This window comes from Oncorhynchus nerka, linkage group LG11, assembly GCF_034236695.1.
Source record: "Oncorhynchus nerka isolate Pitt River linkage group LG11, Oner_Uvic_2.0, whole genome shotgun sequence".
NCBI classification, from domain to species: Eukaryota; Metazoa; Chordata; class Actinopteri; order Salmoniformes; family Salmonidae; genus Oncorhynchus; species Oncorhynchus nerka.
The window spans coordinates 58,337,720-58,356,850 of NC_088406.1; the positions used below are offsets into that span (position 1 = coordinate 58,337,720).

At 40.3% G+C, this 19,131-nt stretch overlaps 1 protein-coding gene across 1 annotated transcript; it reads left to right on the forward strand.

Annotated features, from left to right (window-relative positions):
• Positions 1-5,488: 5,488 nt before the first annotated feature.
• Positions 5,489-18,919, forward strand: gucy1a1 (guanylate cyclase 1 soluble subunit alpha 1). The gene is made up of 8 exons (XM_029673417.2): positions 5,489-6,074; positions 6,343-6,404; positions 6,774-6,868; positions 7,133-7,917; positions 11,156-11,641; positions 13,534-13,677; positions 16,602-16,756; positions 17,973-18,919. Exons 1-8 carry the CDS (start codon positions 5,832-5,834, stop codon positions 18,166-18,168), a joined length of 2,166 nt encoding a protein of 721 aa, XP_029529277.1. The 5' UTR covers positions 5,489-5,831; the 3' UTR covers positions 18,169-18,919.
• The last annotated feature ends 212 nt before the right edge of the window (positions 18,920-19,131 follow it).

Sequence of the window (19,131 nt, forward strand, 5' to 3'; positions counted from 1 at the left end):
ACTTCAGGGAGTCACCAGCAAAATCTAATCAGAGAGGGAAAGCACAATTTTGAGGCCGTATACTTTCCTCGATCAATTCCATATTTTTCTTGTAAAGGAGAGGAGAGGTTTGACCCTACTAAACTCAAAAATCTATTCCAACTCATTTCGAATTATATACACACCTTCATGTGGCAGACTGAGAGCAGCAGCACACATACATTTTCATATTAAAGCTGGGATTGGTGATTTTCAACGAATATGTGCCACACAAACTTTGAGAACTTTTCACAGCTGGCTTTATGTAAACACAAGTTTGTGAGTCAAGTAGCTGCTGTTTGGCTTTATATGAACTATTGAACACCGCGGATATGTTTGTTTATCATCTTGACCATGTGCTAGCGTGGTAGGCTAGTCGACACATGGTTTGTTTATCATCTTGACCATGTGCTAGCGTGGTAGGCTAGTCGACACATGGTTTGTTTATCATCTTGACCATGTGCTAGCGTGGTCGGCTAGTCGACACATGGTTTGTTTATCATCTTGACCATGTGCTAGCGTGGTCGGCTAGTCGACACATGGTTTGTTTATCATCTTGACCATGTGCTAGCGTGGTAGGCTAGTCGACACATGGTTTGTTTATCATCTTGACCATGTGCTAGCGTGGTAGGCTAGTTGACACATGGTTTGTTTATCATCTTGACCATGTGCTAGCGTGGTAGGCTAGTCGACACATGGTTTGTTTTTGAGTGACTGATGATTTTGACTTTGTAATAGAGAAAGATGGTTATGGGATCCCACAACATCCCACTGGTCAGTGTCCATTTTAGGAAGATATGATGTAAATACAGACTTAAGTTATGAAATACGTGAAAAGGTGGTCCGACAGTAAAGCAGTGATGTAGTTTGACATTTTAAACTGTGAGAACTCATTTCTGATTATTATTAGGCGGAGGCTGCGGTTCCCGAAGATAACCCCACTTTTGCCCTTGTCCCACCCCGATGAAAGCCTCTTCCCCAAAGCAAAACATCTGTATCACGTTATGTGCGTGCATTTATTTACGCCTTGATCACACCGACAGCGTCATTCCATTTTAGCACACCAGAAGTACATTAATTTCGAATGGAACACTGCGTTTTCCTTGCAGTGAGTTCTGTGTGGTGACACTTTGTATTTGTTGAACATATGTCAAATTGTATGCGTAGACTGCTTGACAGAAACGGTAGCAGAAGGTGATGTTTGTTGCACACATATCCAGATGATGCTGTATACCATTTTGTGCAATGACGCTGTTGGTGTGATCGAGGCGTTACCTCTACTTTACTTTACATATTTTTGTGGCCACCTTCCCTTCACATTTCTCAGTCTGTAAAGTAGGGAATCCCATACATTTTTAGCTGTAGAGAAGAGGCTTCCAGAGAATTCAGAACCGCAGCCCCTCCATTATTATCATTCAACCATTATTTGACCAGTTTAGACTCTCAAATGTTACACAAGATAAGCATAATGTCAAGAAGATAAACATGTAGTTTAGTTATCTTAAAAGTATGAGCTTTGGTAAGCATTGGTATATATTTTTTTGTTTTTGTTTTTCATAGATCCTGAGTCATGTGTTATACAGTATATCTGCCAAAAGTAAAATTGCTAAAATTGCTAAGTTAAACTCTATTTTCGGGACCCCACAGCCACTTATGTCTGCTGGAGTGTTTGAGTCTGGTAAAGGTTGAAACAGATGGACATTGCCTACTCTGTGTAAACACACTGGACTGTGGTGTGGGCTACATTACATTTCAGATTCCTTAGCAACCTTCACATGCAGCACTATGGTATAAAAAGTATAATGACCAGTCCAGTTGTGAATAGGCCCAAGCATGGGCAAGACATATCAATATTGTCTCTGGAAACAGATAAAGCCTAGTCCTGGATTAGAAATCACTTTCAATGGAGATTCTCTATTGAACATACTTCTTAGTCCAAGAGTAATCTGGTCCAGGAAATCAGCCTACAGTGTGTGGGAGTGTGTCGGCTATACCTGTGGGATTCTCAGACAGATTTTGGGCATGGAAGTGGGCATGCAAGATGGGCAGATGATGAGGGGGAGAGGGCAGGCTTGGCTAGGGAGTCGACGTTTGTGCGCGTGTGTGCGAGTGCGCGTGTGACTTGGCAGTCTAGGCAGTGAAGATAAGAAGTGTGATTAAGAGAGGGGGAGATGGTGGGAGGGGCTTTCCATTAGCTAATGGGGGTTGTTACTTCGGTGCCAATACAAGTTGGCGGCATACACATGCAGAACGCTAATGGTGATGCTCACAGTAAAACTTCATTATAGCCTACATAGCTATGCATTAACCCAGGGGAGATACATTATTATTTATGTAATTATGTAAATACATTTGAACATGTAATATGTGGCTCAGTTGGCAAAGCATGGCGCTTGCAGTGTCAGGATTGTGGGTTTGAATCTGTCTGGGCCACCTGTATGGAAATGTATGCACACACTACTGTAAATCGCATAAGATTAATGCGTCTGTCCTAATTTGTCTCCAGGTGTTTCATGCTATGATGGTTGGGATGCACTTTGAAACAATAATTAAGACATGATGCACTATGTCACTGTACTGTTAGTGCATTCAGAAAGTATTCAGACCCATTTACTTTTTCCACATTTTGTTACGTTACAGCCTTATTCGAAAATGTATTAAATATTTTTTTCCCCTCATCAATCTACACACAATACCCCATAATGACAAAGTGAAAACAGGTTTTTAGAAATGTTTGCAAATTTATTAAAAACAAAAAATAGAAATACCTGTAAGTATTCAGACCTTTTGCTATGAGACTCGAAAATCTAGCTCAGGTGCATCCTATTTCCGTTGATCATCCTTGACATGTTTCTACAACTTGATTGGAGTCCACCTGTGGTAAATTCAATTGATTGGACATGATTTGGAAAGGCACACACCTGTCTAGATAAGGTCTCATAGCTGACAGTGCATGTCAGAGCAAAAACCAAGCCATGAGGTTGAAGGAATTGTCCGTAGAGGTCCGAGACAGGATTGTGTCTAGGCACAGATCTCGGGGAAGGGTACCAAAAAATGTATGCAGCATTGAAGGTCCCCAAGGGAAGAAGTTTGGAACTTCCAAGACACTTCCTAGAGCTGGCCGCCTGGCCAAACTGAGCATACGGGGGAGAAGGGCCTTGGTCAGGGAGGTGACCAAGAACCCGATAATCACCGTGACAGAGCTCTAGTGTTCCTCTGTGGAGACGACTCCACCAATCAGGCCTATATGGTAGAGTGGCCAGGCGGAAGCCACACAGAAAAAGGCACATGACAGCCTGCTTGGAGTTCGCCAAAGGCACCTAAAGGACTCTCAAACAAGATTCTCTGGTCTGATAAAACCAATATTGAACTATTTGGCCGGAATGCCAAGCGTCACGTCTGGAGGAAACCTGGAACCATCCCTATCGTGAAGCATGGTGGTGGCAGCATCATGATGTGGGGATGTTTTTCACCGGCAGGGACTGGGAAACTAATCAGGATCGAGGCGAAGATGAACAGAGCAAAGTACAGAGAGAATGAAAACCTGTTCCAGAGGTTCACCTTCCAGCAGGACAACGACCCTAAGAACACAGCCAAGACAATGCAGGAGTGGCTTTCGAAACATGTCTCTGGATGTGCTTGAGTGGCCCAGCCAGAGCCCGGACTTGAACCCAATCTAACATCTCTGAAGAGACCTGAAAATAGCTGTGCAGAGACACTCCCCATCCAACCTGACAGAGCTTGAGAGGATCTGCAGAGAAGAGTGGGAGAAACACCCCAAATACAGGTCTGCCAAGCTTGTAGCGTCATACCCAAGAAGACTAGAGGCTGTAATCACTGCCAAATGTGCTTCAACAAGTACTGAGTAATAGGTCTGAAAACTTATGTAAATGTCATACTTCATTTATTTATTTTTGCAAACATTTCTAAAAACCTGTTTTTGCTTTTCATTATGTGAACTGTGTGAAGATTGATGAGGAGAGAAAAAACAATTGAATCCATTTCAGAATAAGGCTGTAACGTAACAATGTGGAAAAAGTCAAGGGTTCTGAATACTTTCCGAATGCATATAGCCTACTTCGTATCCTTGGTAATTCTGTTTTCCAAGAGAAGACCTAAGGAAAGCCTGTGGTGTAATAGACATGGATAAAAAGAAGGGATGTTGACTGGGGCTTGTAAAAAGAAAGAGTAAGCGTCGTGTGCCCAATTTGGAGGACTCACTTCTATCTGGTCCTGCCTCGTCTTCTCTCATTCTGTCTAAACCCCATAAAATGTACTCTGGGGTTTGCTGGCGTTTCCACAGCAACCAGGGTCACTGATGTAATTCAAAGCTGACATAGCAAAGAGTTACGGGGAAATAAGTAAAACAGTCCAAATGGTGTGCCATTGCCACAGCTTACATGTTGGTGATTAATTGATAGATATGGGTTATTGTGTGTTATATATTACCATATTATTTACAATAGGAATGTTATTTTGTAAACCGTAATAAATTCCAATTTAAATAGACCTTAAAAGGAGTCTCGAAAGAGATTAAAGAGTCTTAATTTGATTACTGTCTGTCTACTATCTTGAGTTCCCCATACAGTTCTCCTTGAATCACAAGTAGCCTACACCGTTGGATAACTGTCATTGCTGAATGTGAAAATTTTAGAACCAAAATCTTATGAGGCAATTTACTGGCAAGGCTCTCCCCTGTAGGCTTCTAGATGTAGTGATATTTGTTGGTTACAACAGATTCCCTGTTGATACAAGTGGGAAGGGTGATATAATAGCAAAATAAATATTATTTTTGTGAGATATAAATATAGGCCTATAGGCTACTTCAAATTGTGTTCAACTCTTGCAATGTAATTGTATGTTGTTGCTCTATAAGATCAAGTCGGTCAACGTGACCACACAATATATATTTAGGCCTTCCAGCAAATAGCAATTCAATTAAAGTAGCCTATGTATTATTCCAGGTACACTATTATAAGCACAATAAATGAGAATTAGAATTTAGGCAGTAATGGGAATTCTTATGCAACATTCATCTGTCATGTCTAGCCTACTATACGCAGTTTTGGGATGGATAAATGCTGTAAAATGAATAGTATATAGGACTACCATCAATTGTAAAACGGATTTACAAATATGTGCTGGAAGAACAAAACGTTTAATCGTATCTCCAACCCAATTTTCCCCTTGACATCAACATGGATTTTCGTCGTGTAGGCCGAGAATATACGATTAAATGCACGTATGTAAAAACAAAAAAACATAACACCGCCCGTCATGATAAATACCTTTACTAAAATAATTAAAAGCCTGAATTTAAAGCCTGTATTTCGGGGTGTCACACCAAAAATACCAATGACAAGTCACAGTTAGTCATTCGTGCGTAACGGTATTGCGCACATTTCATCATCCAAATCTTTAACCGTCCACTGCACGCGCGGAGTAGTCTACAAGGCATTTCATACTGATATATTTTTTAAGAGCCCAACCTACTCGCGCATCGATTGGCCAGGTCGACTCTTCTGTCGGTTTTCATTGGTTTATGATAATGGTATTTCACTCATCTTTTGCCCATGTAATTTACCATTGATATTGTATGTGGTTGCTGGCATAGGTGCGGATCATTTATAACATACGAAAGGGAGAAAGACAGGTGTCCACAAGAGAGGATGCGCATAAAATAATACCCTTTTTTCTTCTCGCTCCCTTGCGAATGCCACGATGTGGGAATGGAGTTTCCAACTGAGACAGGAGATGCGTGTCCAAAATGTAGACATTTGCATGTAACCAAGAGATGAGGATAAGCACTAAGAATGTTTTGCGCAAAATTGAAAGACCTGAAAATCTCTGGAGAATGCCCGTTCTCCGGTATCGGTCGTATGGACGAACCCGGAGACTTTGAGGAATGTATAAGTGACCATACCGGGGATGTACAGGCAATTTCCAAGGATGTGTATGGAAATGTATCGGAGGTGCTACCTCAAAGGAAGACAAGCAAGACCAGAGTCAATCTTCATTCATTAGGGGAGAGCATCCGCAAATTGGCATGTCCGGAGGTAAATTGAGATTGTACTACAATAAAGCAATTCCTCAAAACATTCATCAGAATTGATTAGTGCACTGTTGTTGAGTGTAGTCTCAGAAGAGAGCAGTTTACACCGTGGAACATGTACAGTTCGAAGGAAAAAAAACGTCTGTTTTGCTGGTTTTATCTCGAACCAAATGATTTGTTTGCTGTTGTGTTGATGTGATTGCAATGGGCCAAACTATAAGATTTCTTATACAAATATCTTGTCAATAAACTTCTCGACTTGTTGTTTACAGTTTCAAAGACTGCATACTGCCTTTCTGCAAATGATGAAACAACATACGTTAGACACGAAATGGTAAGAAATAAGTCTAATACATGTTGGCGAAATGAATGATTTAAACTATGCCGCCCTGATATTTCATTATTGTCAAAGGTCATGATTATAATAAATGACAATGTTCTGTTCAATTGAATGCGTTCAGATATTATTTTTATTGAAGACCTATTGACTACATGCCATGCATGGATGCACCATGTATCACGACCTGTATATGGTCAATCAGCAAGATGGCTTTGAAGGCAATACAAGGAATAGGAAAAATAGCCAAACTGTAGGTTAGAAACTTTTTTCCATAACATGTATGGGATTTCAAGGAATACGATATCTAGACCCATTTATTAATGTGGGGAGTGCAGTGCTTACTAATATAACTTCTGTCCACAGCCCTTCTGTGTGTTACGCAGACATCTGTCAAGATAGGAGCTTTGATCGACCAGAGAATTTAATGGAGATCATGAAGAATTATTCTCTAAAAACAGGTATTGTAAAGCTGATCAAATTCAAACACTGAACATGAGTTGCTTTTATTCCATTTGGGATGTTTTTAAGGTCTGTTATATTCATGCCTCTGTGAAACAAAAAGCACATATTTTTAACCTTGTGTGGAAAATAAAAATGTTTTATTCTATTCGTTTGTATTATTTTCTATTCTAATATACAGTATTGTATTTCATTTTGATTTACATAGCGTTATTCTATTCTATTACATTTAATAACTGTTTTGCCCTCCTTTTTACAACCAGGTATTCACATGGACGCTTTGAAAGTCTCCCTTGGTGAGGAGCTGTTCCAAACGTGCTTCGACGAGGACGGCCATATTCTGCGGGTAGTGGGGGGAGCCCTCAGCGACTTCCTGAACAGCTTCAATGTCCTGTTGAAACAGAGCTGCAGCCCAAACCCGCTAGCACCAGCCGCTCTGCAAGCCGAACCAGACAGGAGAACAGATTATGTCAACAATGAAGAAGCGTCGGTGTTGTGCCTGGACAAGGATCTGGGTCTGCTCACCGTCTACTACTTCAACCCTAGGCAGACCACGGAGCTCTTCTTCCCTGGGGTCATCAAGGCGGCCGCCCGCCTGCTCTACGACACCACAGTGGAGGTGTTGATGGACATGGAGATGGACCTTCAAGGAGGCACCAAGGAGAGCGTAGGCCCCTTGCAGTTTCAGGCTGGGCCCCGGCAGCCCAGCCTGCTCTACTCGGTGGTGGTGAAGAACGCCAAGAGCCTGAGCCCCAGTCCCATGAGGGCCACGTCAGCTGGGACCATGCCCACCTCGCTCTTCTCCTCCACCTTCCCCTTCCACCTCTTTCTGGATCAGGACCTGGGCCTGTTGCAAATCGGGGATGGCCTCCGGAAGAGACTTAGCCGGAAGGACGGCCCGAGGCGGCCCACTGCCTTCCTGGAGCACTTTGCCATCGTCACGCCCCAGATCAGGTGCACCTTCCAAGGCATCTTGACTATGCTGAACACACAGTTCATCATTCGGATAAAGCACCAAGGTGGCTCCATGGCCGATGACACAGGGAGGGTATGACCCTATTTCGACTGAATATCAGACCTGTGTTCAAATGGTATTTGAAGTCCTGAGTGATGCTTCATTGAGCTCACCTGGTTCAATGGAACAGTCCCAAAGGTGCAAACCTGCCCATTTGGCAGTACAGTCATGTTTAAGCTAACCTAACGTAGCAGCCGTAGAAAGACGACTGAGCGGAGTTCCCACTATCGTTTTTCAGTGGAAAGTTAGGTGGAAAAGACTATATCCTTGAAACATCTACTTTCTGTCTGGCTCAAGCTAAGACTCAGTCTTTGATTTCCAAAACCATTTGAACTCAGGTCTGCTGGATATGATCCTTTGGAGTTGAGACGAATGACTCACATGGAATCGAAGGTTGTCTAAATGTAGATTTAGAAAGATTCAGAAAGGCAAAATGCCACATTGTTAATTCTTATGTGCTAATTAGCGGAATGCTCCCCCTGAGGTAGAGAACAACATAAGCCCAGGATGGAATTGGACAGCCGGGTCTCATAGACTAGATTTAATATAGTAAATTGAAATCCGGGACACTCAAATTAGTATGATTTGGTTACATAAGACATATGGTTACTTAAGGCAAAAAAACAAAAGTAGGGTGGTTGGTCAGGCATATAAAGCAAATGTCTAGCAACCCAAAGGTTGCGAGTTCGTATCTCATTACAGACGTTAGCTAATTAGCAACTTTTCAACTAGTTACTACTTTGCAACTACTTAGAATGTTAGATAACACTTCCCTTAACCCCTTTAGCTAACCCTAATCATTTTAGCTAACCCTAATCATAACCATTTAACCTAACACCTAAACTTAACTCTAACCTTAACCTCCAACCCTAACCCCTAGCCTAGTTAATGTTAGACAGCTAGCAAATGTTAGCCAGCTCGCTGGAATTCGTCACACCTCATACGTTTTGAAAATTTGTAACATATTGTACATTTACAAATTCGTAACATAACATCAATTGGAGAATTTTGTTCACTTTGTGCTATCTAGCTACATAAACTACAACGCTTTCGGCAAACTCACCCTTGATTAGTAATTTGGGCAATTATATGCCATTCAATGACAGATGATTTAATCAGATCTGTTTTCTTTGTGTACCTTGTAGTAGTGTCCAGAGCCTGAACAACTAAAGACAATACTTACAGTCATGACCAAAATGATTGGCACCCTGGACAAAGATGAGCAAAATTGTATAAAGTAAATACACTGAAAAAAATATAATAGCAACATGCAAAAATTTCAAAGCTTTTACTGAGTTTATACATTTTTTTACCATTATTTTACCAGGTAAGTTGACTGAGAACACATTGTCATTTACAACAATGACCTGGGGAATAGTTATGATGATGATCATGCTGTTTAATCAGCTTCTTCCCACACCTGTCAAGTGGATGGATTACGTTGGCAAAGAGAAATGCTCACTAACAGTGTAACGCACTCTATGTGTAGTGGGTGCTGAGTCAGGCGCAGGAAGCAGAGGGTAAAGAACAATGTTTTATTCCGGCGCAGGTAAAATGGTCACGCCAAAACACCAGGCGCAATAACAAGACCGATCCAAAACCAGAGGACCCAACCAGTTCGGAGAAAAACAAAGGAGATCGCACAACCACTAACATGAACAGAGGGGGGGATAAGCCCGCACAAAGAGCAGGCAGGCATTACCGGCTTAAATAGCCCAACTAAAACCTAAACAAGAAACGGGTGTAACCAATAAGACAAAACCAAGAGAAAAGGGAAAAGGGACCTCCGAGCCCCGCCCGAACAGGAAGACGAGCCAACTTCGGTGGGAGTCGTGACAAACAGGGATGGAAATAAATTTGTACACAAAATCTGAGAGAAATAATACTTAGCTATATTGTATGCATATTTTTTTTGTGAAAATCATATTATTTTATACTAATACAATTGCTCAGAGAAATAATTTTTGTTTAACAAGTAATACAAACAAATCATAAAAAGATAGGGGTCCAAGTTATTGGCACCACTGTTTTCCATACTCCGCCACCCTCCCCTTGCGAGGATAATGGCTACTGAGACTTCTTCTTACATGTTTTATGAGATTGAACACATTGGGAGGGACCTCAGACCATTCCTCCATATAGAATATTTCTAGACCATTCAAATCCTTTGTCTGCGCTTATGTACAGGTTTTCAATGGGGTTTATGTCCTGAGATGGCCATTGCAAAAGACTGAGATGGCTATTGCAACATTTTAATTTTGTGGTCAATCAACCTTTTTTTTGTGTGGATTTTGATGTGTGCTAGGTGTTATTGTCTTGCTGGAAGATCCACTTGAGGCCAAGTTTCAGCCTCCTGGCAGAGGCAACCAGGTTTTTGGCTAAAATGTCCTGGCACTTGGTAGTTCATGATGCCGTTGACCTTGACAATGGCCCCAGGACCAGTGGAAGCAAAATATCCCCAGTATCCATACTACAGTACAGGTACCATTGGAAACCTGTGGAAGGAATTGAAGGCAGTCCATAAGAGCAGATGAAGGTGTCACGATCGTCGTATGGAGGGGACCAAAGCGCAGTGTGAATACATTATTCTTTATTGAAATGAAGAACAAGAACACTTAAACAAAAAAACAATTACAACGACCGTGACCACTTTATAAACAATGTGCAAACGTGCAACATAACATAGACAATAACCCACAAAATACCCAAAGAAGATGGCTGCCTAAATATGGTTCCCAATCAGAGACAACGATAAACACCTGCCTCTAATTGAGAACCAATCTAGGCAACCATAGACCAACATAAACACCTAGATGAAAACAACCCCATAAATCTACAAAAACCCCTAGATAGTCCAAACACCATAGAAAGAGACAAAAACACACATATCACCTATGTCACACCCTGACCTAACCAAAATAATAAAGAAAACAAAGAATACTAAGGTCATGGCGTGACAGAAGGATATCAAGGATCTGGAAAGATTCTGTAAGGAGTAATGGTTTAAGATCCCTCCCAACAAGTTCTCCAATCTCATTAAACATTTTAGAAAAAGGCTTTAAATGACTTGTTAAACCAAATCTCTTTCTCTGAGCAATTGAATTTGAGAATACAAAATAGCTCAGTATTTGTATTATTTATTTTATATAGTCTTTTTTGCTCAACTTTATCAAGTGTGCCAATAATTTTGGACCTGACTGTGTATGTACCATTTAGCATGGAGAACCTAGACAAAGACATTTATCTAATGCCTTGTTTCCCTCTCTTCTAGCTCATGGACCTGAAAGGCCAGATGATCTACATCTCAGAGTCCAATGTCATCCTCTTCCTGGGCTCCCCATGCGTAGACAAGCTGGAGGAGCTGACTGGCCGGGGCCTCTACCTGTCTGACATCCCCATTCACAACGCCCTGCGCGACGTAGTCCTGGTGGGCGAGCAGGCCAAGGCTCAGGACGGCTTGAAGAAGCGCCTAGGCAAGGCCAAGGCGGCCCTGGAGCACGCTCACCTCGCCCTGGAGGAAGAGAAAAAGAGGACAGTGGATCTGCTTTTCACCATTTTCCCGGGGACGGTTGCCCAGGAACTTTGGCAAGGCCACACGGTGGATGCCAGGGAGTTTGAGAATGTCACCATGCTGTTCTCTGACATCGTGGGCTTCACGGCCGTGTGTTCACGCTGCACCCCTATGCAGGTGGTCACTATGCTCAATGAGCTGTACACACGCTTTGACCACCACTGCGGGGAGCTGGATGTATACAAGGTGTGTGTTACAGCAAGGCCCAAGGAAACTCAGGGAACTTCTTAATCAAAACTGGATTTACCAGATAAAACTAAACATTGTTTAGTGGTTACGCTTTATTTTGCAAAGTGCCTGGTAATTACTTGGACTGATAAAGGTGAAACTAAATTCAGAATAATAACCACTGAATGTATTTTTTATGGGGATCGATTGAATTAATTGAAACACTACGCAACATTTGGTACAATGCAGTTATCAATTGTGTGGAATTAAGTACCAGAAAGTAACAGGATATAATATAATTTCTCAGTAAAACACCAGTTAAACAGCAGTTGAAATGAAACAGCAAAAAGTGCCTTAGAGTTTAATAGCTAAAATGAACATTATTGGGAAAATGGACTCCAAATGTGCCCAAAATGTTTCTTTAGTCTTATTCCACATCCCCTGTTACGGGATTAAATAGGTAAGGCAGTCTATATAATATTATGTTTATATCAACAGATTATTTTTAGAACAACAATTTATGTTGTTGACTGCAGACCCTTGCTGGCATTCCCATATTATGTTCATCCCATCATGAATATGGCTTAATTTGAATGAATTTAGCCATGGAGGTAATAAGGTTAGATATGCCTTATGTTACTCTTCGATAGCATTTTATAAGAATGTGTTAACTGATATTAATAATTTGAGAGTGGAGGCTTGTTTACTTCTTTCTTTTGCATAATTTCGCAATAATTCATCAATGTATTAATATAGACAATACTTAGCAGTTATGTCTTGACCAAAGCAATTTAGAGAGAATAATAGTTGTGCATTCTTAACAGTCCATCAATAATTAAAAGGTCTACTCCAAAATAAGAGTCTGCAATATAAAAGAGATGCACATTCTCCAAAAAGGGGAAAGACCATGGTTGCTTTTGACCTCGTCAGGATAAGACTGTTATGTGATTTAGGCACAAAAGTACTTTAAATTCATGGTAGAAAGTTATTTCCGCTGCGTTCTCTCATAGATTACACAAGTCTTGGGCAAAAATGACACAATTCCACCATTTTATCTAGGTTTAATATTTCTTCAAGAACAGACTGTACTTGTCTCATGGCCAAACTTGCTTGCTCTCAGCCAACTGTCCTGTAATCTGCGGGGAGTTTGGCTAATGTAATCAGTGTGTCACTGAAGTATAACAGAGGAGAGCAGCATGTCTGACGGATCATTCGTAAAGTACTGGGAAGTCAGAGGTTCCTTTAGGACCTCTGTTTCCATTCCCGGTCCAAAAATAGATTTGGCTGCTTTCCAAATGGCACTCTATTCCCTTAATTGTGCACTACAATTCACTATATGGAGTGCCATTTGGAACATCAAATTTGACCTCACATTGTTCACTGTCGAGTGCTCTCCTGCTCCGGAGTAAAACATAAACAAACACCTCCCAGAAGAACTATTTTGATGCTAATTCACACTGATTAAATTGGCCCTGATGATTGTTTTAATGTGTTTGTGTTTGAATGTGTCAACATCTACCTGTAGGGGAAGACTGTGTGACAAATTAAAATTGGTACAGTAGTTTTTGCTCACTTGACGTGTTTTCCATTATTTGTGCTTTTCATTAGGAGTATATGAATTGGAATGGTCTAACGCACAAATAAAGGAATTAAGAGGGCTAGAAAAACAATCCTCCAACTTAAAGTCCTATGCATACATCATACAACTATTCTCTCTCTGTACAGTCAATGTAGAAATTAAGATCAGAGGGTCTGTAGACAATGGGGGCACATCTTTAAAAAAAAAAGTTGAATGGTTCCCCCTCTCTGATCTATGCTATCTCATATTATACAAATCTTGTGATGAAGTTAACTGTATGCCATGTAGTTTGTCTATGGGATATTAAACTATTCTTTTCGACTGTATCTAGGTGGAGACTATCGGTGATGCGTACTGTGTGGCCGGTGGCTTGCACAAGGAGAGCGAGACTCATGCAGTGCAGATTGCCCTCATGGCGCTGAAGATGATGGAGCTGTCCGATGAGGTCAGGACGCCCACTGGAGAGCCAATCAAAGTGAGTGTTACAGCTTACCTTCTTCACAGTGTGAAACCATCAATGGAAAGCCCTTTTCAGAATGGCACTGAGTAGCACAGGAAGTTGCCTGACAAGAGAGTTTTGTACACAAAACTGATTTTCAGGCTTTTCTACTGTTACGCCATTTGCTCAAGATGTAGACAAAGTTGTTCCCTGGTAGCTGGTTTTTGTTTATATCTAGAATGACAATATTGTTCATCTGAAAGAGAGTGACTCTCCGTTTGTGCTGATCTATGACACACTAGCACCTCCCCCGTTAAGAGGGGGATGAGGCAACCTCAAGAGTTACACACAAGGAATTTTATTCACACACACAGACGGAGATGTACATGGGGATAAAGAATGGTAATGGTTCTGAAACAGGAGAAACAGAGGTAATGAATACACTGTACACAATGCAATAAGGGTTCCCAACATTTTCCCCCAGGGCCCCCCTTTTCACATTTGATTAATTCATGTTTATTGAGATAGCCTATATTAAATACAGCTTTTATAATTGATTTTGTTTAACTTGACGGACCTAGGACAATGTTGTAGTTTTGAAGCTCATTTCCTGTAATTCTACGTAGTTTAACAAAACCCATTACATCTTTTCGGTAGGCTAAATAATAATACTACTAATAATAATGGATATGGAACTCTAGACCCGATTTACCCAAATGTTTTTCCGCTACCAAATATGTTTTATTTATAAAACCCTCAATTTAATGATACATGTTCTTTTTCAGAAAGTGAATAGATCAATTGGTAGCGACAGTCACACATCGTATAGGATTACTTCCCAAGCAAAGTCCAATTTCTTTGACTCCTCGACTTTAGAAGGTTGTAGCTCAACTTCTGAATATCATAGAGACGAACAAAATATATTCCCATTGGCATCAGAGTCGTGTCTTCCTCTGGCATTTCACAGCTTGTTTCTTGCCAAAAGCATCGAAGACTTATGCATAATCTTCGATTGGTATAAACAATCGTGAATTGTAAATGATTATTATTACTATTGTTATTTGTAGTAATTTCTTTTACCCCCCGCAAAACGCGTTGGTGCCCCCCAGGTTGGGAACCCCTGCAAAAAGTGATAGCACAAGTAGAGTAACAAGGTTATTAACAAAGGAAGGACCGTATGAATGTATATGCTACCTGCACATATTATAATACAGCTATAGACAAAGGCAGCATATAACAACTATAAGAACATCAAGCAGGAATTATATACATGTCACAGTATATGAATGTCACACTCACTTTGGTCATGCACACCAACCCACAAGTCCAGAGATATAGTATGAATGAGTCCAGTTGTTGCTGAGCAGAGACAGAGATGTTGTGGGAGACTGTGTATTGTGTGACCTGCAGAGTCAAGAGGATGGGCAGATGTTAGGTCAGCTAGTAACCTCCCTAGCAACCTGACAGTGTCTCATCAACATCTCAAATTTGGAGATTATAATGAGAAAGCTTCAGCTGTTCCTGTCTTTATTTGTATATATTAATTGACATTTGACATTATATTGAAAGCTTAGAGGTAGTTGACCCAATTTTATGAATACCTAGAACACAGATTATGGACCCAAACCATGATTTGGATTTGTTCACTTTTCTACAGTTTAGCATTAGCATCATTGAACACAAAACAAGGGGTATACTACAAAAGCAGGACCAAGGAGTTAGCCAGCTCTTTAGGAAGATAAGCTTTAAATGTGCACTGTCTTATATACTAAACAACCAAAAACACATCTAAGTTTAGCTTTCCTCTAATGAACTAGAAAATCTATAGTTATTTCAGGTTGATTTTCCAAAGTAGCTGGCTAACTCATAGATCCTGCTTTGTATACCCCTCTGGTTAAAATGCTCCAGAAAGCAGGCCTAAATCACATTCAAGTAACTTCTAAAATACAACTTTGTGTTCTGGGTGGTCAAGCGGTCTAAGCCGCTGCCTCTAGAATACACAGAGAACACACATATTATGTAATGTTGTGAGCAGGGGTTCAAATCCAACGCTCTCTGCTGTCAGTTATGCGGCTGCCCTACTCCTTCGGATAGGACGTTAAACGGATATCTTGACTCTGTGGTGACTCTGTGGTCATTACAATTTCATGGCACTTATCGTAAGAGTAGGGGTGTTCTGGCCCCATTTCCATCATGGCCACCTAATCATCCCTATCATTCCTAATTGGCATATATCACTCTTCACCTCTACACCATGCTACCTGATGGTTGCCTTGCATGACCAAAGTGGGTGCCACACATTGATGGTGGTGGATGAGGTGAGTGTCCTCCCTACTATGAAAGCAGCATCTGGAAAATTGATATATAAATTCAATCAATAAATCAAAGTAATAATTTGGCTAAGTAATCCATTCAGAACTAGAACATGTGGATAAGGTTCTATCACATAACATTTAAGACATTTACATTTAAGTCATTTAGCAGACGCTCTTATCCAGAGCGACTTACAAATTGGTGCATTCACCTTATGACCTCCAGTGGAACAGTAGTGCATCTAAATCTTTTCAGGGGGAGGGGGGGTGAGAGGGATTACTTTATCCTATCCATAAAGCATCACAGTCGATAGCATGGGAAATGTTCTTGAATTATTGTCATCAAATTACATTTAAATTATATTTACTACAGTCAAAATGTGATTTCCCAAAAAAGATAGGAGTTGCAATGACTTGATTGTGATTTCCAAGACAGTCTTTGAAGAACAATCACAATTTGTTGTTCCTTTAAGTCACCTTGGTGAACTTTACTTTTCGAATACACAAACATTTATATTTATATTGGATTAAAGATGATTTCACCTTATAGCTGTCACTTCAAAGGAAAACGTAATATAATCAATGAAGCTTTGATTTAATGTTGCAATTTTTTCCTTCAATGCAAGCTATCTTTTTTTATATTTACAGATGAGAATTGGCCTGCACACTGGCTCAGTTCTGGCCGGTGTTGTTGGCGTGATGATGCCGCGCTATTGTCTGTTTGGCAACAACGTCACATTGGCAAATAAGTTTGAGTCCTGTAGCGTACCTAGAAGAATCAACGTTAGCCCCACAACCCACAGGTGACTTAACACTTCTGCACTACCAAAATATTTTATAGTTAATTTCACTGCCAGATCTCCCTAAGCTCAGCCACTAGCTAATGTTTTATATTTAAAAAAAAATGTTTTGAAGAGTCTTGTGTTTACACTTTGCATTGATGATCACATGTATCATTATGATCTGGTTATAATGCATCGTTGGACATGTCATTAGCATGTATGTATTTATAATGTCTTTATTTGAACGTCTCATTCATTTGGATCACACTGTTTATCACAAAAGTCACACAGTAAATGATGTGTGGTGTTCTTCAAATGACAAGCTAACTATAACTCACCGTAATGATGAAAGATGCACTGGCATCCATCAGAAGAGAGACCATAAAACCCTATAGTGTCAACAGGTCTTGCCTGGATCTGTACTATTTAGTCTTGGTTCTTACACTACGTCCACTGTTGGGCATAGAATTAGAACCCTGATTTGGCTACCCAACATTTCTCATAGTCAATAAAGCCAAGGTCTTTTACGACACACATTCTAGGATGTTCAGTGTGGTCTCTTTAGGGGCACAGTTGAAAACAGTTTCACAAAACACTTGATTGGCCAGAAAGTTCACCCACCTGGTTTCCCAAGTCTAAATCTGTCCCTGATTGGAAGGAAAGAATGAAAACCAGAAGGGCTATGGCTGTTCTCTCGGACTGTAATAAGATAGCCCTGGTGTAGGGCCTCTGAAATGTGTGTCCAAAACATTTATGGGTATTTGGTAGCACTTTCAATAAAGTCCTTCTTGCACCTGTGTAATAACACTGTAATTACTACATTAACATTGTTACAAATTTCTGCGTTGCTCTTTATTATTAAAATGCAGTTACTAAAGTAAGATGTAAAAATAAGTTAATACATTGTTATTACTAGTGTAATTGCAGTGTACTGGTTGATTATGTTACTGTATATTTTTTGTAAGGAAGGCAAAACATTGTTTGTGTGTTTCAAGAGAACGTGCTTAACTTCCTATCCAGTTGTTGCTTTTTGGTTTCAGACAGTAACTGTGTTATACAATAAATTCATACACACATTCTCACAGTACAAGATAAATTGTTTATGTGGTCTTGCACAGGAAACGGGATCCAATGTTGATTGAATAGAGAGCCCCGTAGCCTCCATTTCTATCTGCAGCACATACTAAAACGTTGTATTTACATTCAAGATGGTTCATTTGTCCTTTTGGGTTTCCAGATTGCTGAAAGATTGTCCAGAGTTTGTCTTCATTCCCCGGACCAGACAGGATCTTCCGCCAAACTTCCCACCGGATATTCCTGGTGTTTGTTACTTCTTGGAGGCTTTTGATCAATGGTCGGGCAAAACCACAAGTGACTGTGAGACCGAAGACCCATGCTACAGCAATACAAACTTCATGGCTGAGCAAACATAGATGGTATGATGAGACACAGCAAAACCTGGGTTCAATTAATATTTTAAATCTTTGAGCGTTTGATTGAGCCTGCCTGGAGCACCAAATGGGCAGAGTTTGCACTTTTAGCAATATTCCATTGGATTCATTGCACAATGCAAGCTCAATCGAGCAGAGCTAAAGTATTTGAAAGAAAACTAATATTTGTACCCAGGTCTAAATACAGCTAGCACCCGTTGCTGTAGATTTCTTTAGGTGATGTAGAAATGTTGATTATTCTCTTACAAAATCGCTAGATGTACATTTTGTATGCTTTCACTGATTTATTCACCTCACCAGATTCACATAATTTCTTACACTGTAATTACTCTACAACTGCCTATGTAACTACCATGTAAATACATAGGAATTAATCACACATTGGGACTTAAAGGGATAGTCACCCAAATTATATATCGGTTTCCTTACCCTGTATGCAGTCTGTGGACAAGGTAAGAAAGCAATCCATACTTTCATTTTAATTAACTGCTCTCCAAATGCAAGTCAATATCCCCACATTTTTCCTCTCTCACCTTGTCCTTAGACTGCATACAGGCTAAGTGCCAAGCATATGTAATTTTGTAATTTGGTTAAACTATCCCTTTAAAGAGAATTACACAATAACTAATGTCACGGCATGGCTAGAACACAATGAATTCCATTACAATTAGCATTTATTACTGTGATTATTTTTGTATTGTCCAAGCGACAATAAATATTGTGATTAAACAGGTTTGTGTGTCTACACTTCTACTACTCTGATGTTTGGAATATATTTTCAGTTTTCCTGCGAGCATAGTCATAGTACATGTAACTGCCAAAATAAAGGAAACACCAACATAAAATGCCTTAATAGGGCATTAGGCCATCACGAGCCAGATGCACCCTGGCATAGATTCCACAAGTGTCTGGAAACTATCCAATGCGACACCTTTCTTTCACGAT